The sequence below is a fragment of the Formica exsecta genome, unplaced genomic scaffold (assembly GCF_003651465.1).
Source record: "Formica exsecta isolate Colony F162 unplaced genomic scaffold, ASM365146v1 scaffold96, whole genome shotgun sequence".
Lineage (NCBI taxonomy): Eukaryota > Metazoa > Arthropoda > Insecta > Hymenoptera > Formicidae > Formica > Formica exsecta.
Window position 1 is genome coordinate 679,146 of NW_021853724.1, and position 6,415 is coordinate 685,560.

Below are 6,415 nucleotides of genomic sequence, written 5' to 3' on the forward strand. Positions count from 1 at the left end.
TATTAATTAAATTTTTAAAGAGAACTTTCTCGATGTAAATATGCATTATTATTTTAATAATAAATAATAAAAAATTTTAAAATGAGAAAACAAAGTTGTGCATCTGCGCGGTAAATTTGCCATAAGAAAAAAGTTATACCTTGAGACTGGGAGCAATGATATCGTTGTTGATGATTTCGCTTAATCTGTTGCTTAGCTCTCGTGCATTCACTCTGGACATGATAAATCCTTTTTCGGAGGCCAAGTTTACTAATTCTTGGAAGTACGCTATCGCTGGTTTTATATACTGATGACTGTCAATATTCATGTTTAAGTATTTCTTCGCCACCGCGTTTGCCAGTCTGAGCGTGAAATTTAATATTGACTGTTATATATCCGTTCGCGGAAAATTCGCGCGCACAAGCGAAGTATATAAATATAAATTATATAAATATTATATAGATTATATAGATATTATATAATATTATACAGGGTGTCCCAAAACACCCTTGACAACGCTCGTGAGCAGGTAGAGCACAGTAAACTGAACAGAAAATATTATATTTTATAAAAGAGAGGAAAAAATATTATATATTTAATTTATTATAAATTTTAATAAATATTAGATATGTTCAACTGAAACATAGACTGAGGTCGTTATTTCATAAAACTGTCAGTCTATGTTTTACTTGAACGTATCTAATATTATGTAAATTATTACACATGCTAACCTGGTAAGGCTCTCCGTTGGTCTCGTGGAGTCAAACATCATCGTTTTCGGGAATCCCTGAGACTTGAGGAAACTATTGCCGACATATTGCATAGCCATAAGATAACGTTGTTGATTCTTTGGTTCGGAAACATGAGAGATCCAGTCGGCCACAAAAGTCGTGAGCGAATTGATCCATCTTCGACGTATAGTAGGATTCTCAAAACTGTTTAGAATCTTTTCCCACAAAATGTTACCTTTCTCGTCCGACATTTGAACAATTATTTTCGATAGACCGCTATTCTTCCATAATATTTGCCCGAGTTCCGAATTACTAAAAAAAAAAAAAAAAACAGAAAAATTGTCAATAATAATATAAAATAGCGCATATTTTGACAAGAGAAATTTATAAATATTAAGTCACTCTCTTTTAATATTTTCTAGTTCTTTCTCTCAATATAAATAACTTTTCGTTAACTTTTATCGTATCTTCAAATTCAAACAAGATTATATCTTCAAGCAAGAAGATCGAATCAACAAATTTTTTAAAGAACGATATAAGATAAATAAACAAATAAATAAATAAATGAATAAATAAATGAATAAATAAATAAATAAAAAAATGAGTAAAAAAATGAATAAATAAATGAATAAATAAATGAATAAATAAATGAATAAATAAATAAATAAATAAATAAATAAATGAATAAATAAATAAATAAATAGAAATATCTTTCTCGGATCAAAGATCGTTGGCAATAAGTCAATAATTTCTAATAGCTCTGAATGGTGGGAGGAGAGATAACAATGATAATGAAAAAGCTTTCATCTGTGAAAGAAAAACGGAATTGAGCTCGCAATATTCTACCGCTATCGAACAAACTGAAATTTAATGCGTTAATTGCACCATCAGCAGAAAAATTAATTAACATGCATTATTTAATTGCATCTCAATTAAATATTGTATTAAATTAATTTTATCTACACACACACACACACACACTTGCGTATATGTGTGTGTAAGCGCACGCGCGAATATGTCGAACTATCTTCAATCTTGCCAATCTTTCTCAAACGTTATTATCTCATATATTATTCCGTCTTTTTTCTCATCTATTCTCTCAGCATCTTATTCTGAGTTTTGATGAGTTGATGTTGAAATTGTTATTACATTTTTTTTTCTTTTTTTGTACTAAAGGGACCTTTTCCCGTTTATAAATAAATAAATAAATGAATAAATAAATAAATAAATAGAAATATATATATTCATATCACACGTTTCACCGCAATACCTGAAATGCTCCCACATGACGTGAATGTTCTCCAATATGGGCGGCAGGAACCAGGAGTGAGCCGAGTGATCGCTATTTCTGACGTGGCCGTCGTTATTTCCATGACCTAGAGCATCTAGAACCATTGGTACGAGACCCATTAGCATGTCGTTGTTGGTTTTTTGTTGGAGAAACATGCTGCCCATGCTGATTATGTTGCCCCAGTCTATGCCATTCCCCTCGTCGTCCTCCGTGTCTCTCGCCGATCTCCTACCGACATTGTCATTCGCGGTCAAGGCACTCAAGATCGTACCAACCATTTCAAATCCCTGATTATTCTGGCCACCCGACATTAAACTGCTGATCCCAGAGATGATTTGGCCTACACCATCCGTTGCGGATCTTTTCTCCAACATGTCGCCGACCTGTCAATTTCCGTATTTTGTATTTACATTTTATATTTAACGCTCATATTTTTATAGGCATTAATACGAAAATTAAATGTTTGTAAAGTCTTAAACGAGATTGGTGATTTCAATTCTGAGTATGTATCTGAGGTGTTGATATAAAATGAACAACATACTTGGATGGATGTAATAAATAAATAGATAAAAAATGAATTAAATAAATTAAAAAAATCTGAAAGTAAAAAGATTTTGCCAACCGTTAGTAGTCTTTAGTGAACCTTAAACTATGAGAAAATAAAGCTACTTGTTGAAAAAAAATTTTTTGATTATAATGATAACAAGATTTTGTGGAGAAGTCAAAGTACCCGGTTTTGTCCTACCGGTAGAGTAAAACCGGGTACCCATTTGAAAATATGCAAAACACCGTGTAATTACAAAATCTAGATTTGTTTAAATCAAAATACAATATAAAGATGTATTCTATTGACAAAAATCACAAATAGAGATATCTTCTTGTTCGACATTGTTGCAGAACTTCCTTATTTAACTTTTTAACTTTAGGGATCTCAAAGAGTTTATTTTTTAGTGGTTTCTTTTTCTGAATGTTAGTTTTCGTTTCCAACTGCTTCTTGTAGGAAGAGAAAGTCAGGATAACAGTTCTTCCTCTTTTCATTACATGAGATGTGTAAGTATCCGGTTTTGCCCCAACACAAAGAAGTAACAAATACGGCGGTTATATATTCGGCGTACAAAGTGACGATCAAAATTAATATGATATCTTCTCTAATATATACAGGATACAATGCTGCATTTACTGAAACAGATGCTCTATATAAAAAAAGTGCACGACGACTCGATTCTTGCCTCGATATCAATTTTTTTTTGCGCTAAAAACTTTGAACTTCTATTAAAAAAGAAATATCATGTGCACAGGGGCACGGTTTGTTTTAAAATAATGATGGTGCCAATCTATAACTAATAACACAAGTTAGCCATAGATAACAGCACTTATTACGAAAAAACAGGGGTACCCGGTTTGACCCGCTTTCCCGGTTTTACCCAACTTTTCCCTATATATGAATATTTTTCTCGTACTTGCTTGCCGGAATCCGCAAAGGCATGGGCCATGTTTTCGATCGTCTTCTGACTGAATAGGTTTTTGGCCTCCTCGATGAAGACGTTGGACGCATCGTTCTCATTGTCCCTCTCGGAGATCGCCAACCCGATTAATACGAGTAGAAGTGATGTTCTCGATAACCACATCCTTCCGGTTCTGCAACACAGCATTCGGTTAGCGTAATTGCTCGACAATTTACCTGCTGTATAATCGTTCAATCGCCGAAGACCAACATGTCCTTATGATTTAACGACGTGCGATTACAACGGAGAGACCCACTTGCCTTCTGATCAAAGACGTCGAATTATATTTAAGAGGAGACTTGCGTCCCGCAAGATCGTTGTCGCGAAGATTTTAAACGCGGGAGATATACCGGAAATGTTTCGGCTCGTGGCCACTCGGATACCGTTGTTCCTTTGACACAGTCGCTTCGCCAGTGATGGTAGTACATTACACCCATGCGTATATTTTCAGGACGTACGAAAGCATTGGTGACGAACGCGTTGAGTCAGCACTCGAAGAATAAGCATAACAGTTCCGATTATATCTTTACGTGTGTACGTATGTAGAACAGTTACAAATTCGCATACATGCTTAACATAACAAAATTTCTTATCGACTAATTTGGAATCGATTTGTTCTTAACAAAAATTTAATTTTTTACTCATTTTTCTGACACACGATTTATTAATTTATAACAAATATATATTTATAAAAACATATATGTATATATATATTTATAAAAATATATTTATATATTTTCTTACATTTATTTGTTTTACAATTTATTCATGTGAATATGGAGGAATAGACGATTTAATCAGACTAAAATTCAAGCTTTCGTCTAGTTCACTAACGCGATTCTAATTTATTTGTAGAGTAAGTAACATTGTCGCTTATCATTATTGATTATCTTGAAGGATCAATCGCAACAACTGTCGCGAGCGAAGACAATGACGCTAAATGATCGGCGTAACGCCAATGTGTACTAACGCGCAATTTGAGTACCGTAAACCACTGGAAATTGACATTCTCCAGCTGGACGAATAACGATTCGGCCTAACGGTACGAACTGTTAGTCATCGTTACCCTAACGCGCCAAAGTCGTCAATGATTGTCCGCAAGAATAAGGAGCCGATTCGCCAGTCACATTTAATAAACATATGATCCAACATTTTTCAACATAACACTGATGTTCAATGTTAGATAATCTGAAAGTAAAAGCAAGGAATTTGTTATAATCGATATTTTATTTACCGATAAAAATCGCCTACTAAATATTTTATTTTAAATACATGTTATATTTTTTACAAAATCAAAATTAATTCAATCTTGTTTGATTTTTTAATATTTTCTGTGGATGTGTTATTTTATTTTTTTAATTCGGAGGATAGACAATTTTTAATATCTGTTAAGCCAGAAAAAATGACATTGCGTGCGCTTATTATAATTATATTGATTCTAAAAAAAAATGTATCCACATAATCTGACATTATTGGACGCGAAAAAAAAAAATTAAGATTGCAATATTGTTGCTATTGCAAAAGAAGAAAAAACGTGATCGTGAAAGTTGTTTCACTTTTATTTAATTTCACATTTGTTTGCTGTATGTTTTATAAATATCCTGCGTAAACACAACACACACACACGCAATATACGAAGAAACCACCTCGTTTTCAGCGGTTGTTGAGAGGGAAAGCTCGTGCGAAATTTTTGCAATGTTGTCGAGATTCGAGGTCAAGGAAGAAACAATCGACTTCTTTGTCATAAAATCATATAATTGTATGATTGTTGTCCCTTTTCGAACAATATGAGTGAATTAAATAAGCGAACATCGGCGATTTAATTGTTGGCCAACATTATTATTTTCGCGAAGCAATTTGCTTTCGAAATTATATCGGCATGTTAATGTCGAATCTCCCCGAAAAATGTTCCGCGTAAATTATCGCAATAACGGTGACCTTGATGTAACGGTATGCCTTGCATAAGAGTACTCTGAAATGCATACAATGCATAATCGCGCAATTTCGTAAGTCATTATTAATATATTAGTCATTTTTTATAATGCTGCGACAGACTTTTAGCATGACCTCAAAAGCTAAAGCAATTATAAATAATTGAGGGAGATAATAAAGCTGACATATTTGTCATATTATATTAATTGAATTTTGCTGTTTGTGACAAAATTGACAAAAAGCTATATATGTAATAGTAAAGTTAGTTATCAATTATTTACGCCTTTTTAAAATTCTTGTTGTATCAAAAAATAGGCTATTATATCGATTTTACATGACAAAATTATTTACAGTTATTAACAGAAATATCCGGACAAAATAAATAAGTAAACAAAAAAATTTATAAATATTTAATTATTTATTTAACGGGACAAATTGATTTTTTTTTTACAAAGAATGCTGCTACGTCATTTAGTATGCAAAGTTGCACATTTGCATTTATAATTCGGTTGATTTTCAGCGAATGTGTGAAATCATACAGTTATTTATGTGAGGTGACTTGCTTATCACCATGTTGATAAAAAAGGACCTTGGCTGACTAACATTAAAAAAAGACATCGAAAAGTTAGTTGCACGTTATCATAAATTATTAGCGATAGGCACCGAACGGTTAAAGTTCTGAATAAGCGCCTTTATCGTAAAATTGTTGGTCACTCAGGCAATTTTCCTGAATGCTTCAATAGAAATACTCTATTTCAAATATCGATTACATTTTCATAACTACTAAGAATCAGTAAGAAATTTTTTATTTTAATATAAAAGGATAAATGATGCAATCTTTCATGCATTTTAAATTGCGAACTATTATTAATTAATATTAATATAATATTAATAATATTTTTTATAATTATATATACATATATGTATGTATGTATATATATATATATATACGAAGGAATTGGTATTCTATATATATA

The 6,415-nt window shown here is 32.2% G+C and overlaps 1 protein-coding gene across 2 annotated transcripts in view; it reads right to left on the minus strand.

Annotated features, from left to right (window-relative positions):
• LOC115245355 overlaps positions 1-6,415 on the minus strand; it is a 30,356-nt gene that overhangs the window by 22,304 nt on the left and 1,637 nt on the right. Inside the window, exons 1-5 of one of the 2 annotated variants that reach the window (XM_029823643.1) lie at positions 3,767-4,094; positions 3,462-3,639; positions 1,981-2,384; positions 711-1,022; positions 140-341 (exon numbers count right to left, since the gene is read on the minus strand). In XM_029823643.1, the coding sequence (XP_029679503.1) occupies positions 140-341; positions 711-1,022; positions 1,981-2,384; positions 3,462-3,629 (1,086 nt within the window). In that variant the 5' untranslated portion in view covers positions 3,630-3,639; positions 3,767-4,094. Of the gene's footprint in view, positions 1-139; positions 342-710; positions 1,023-1,980; positions 2,385-3,461; positions 3,640-3,766; positions 4,095-6,415 lie in introns of those variants that run through there. The other variant, XM_029823642.1, reaches the window with a different exon arrangement.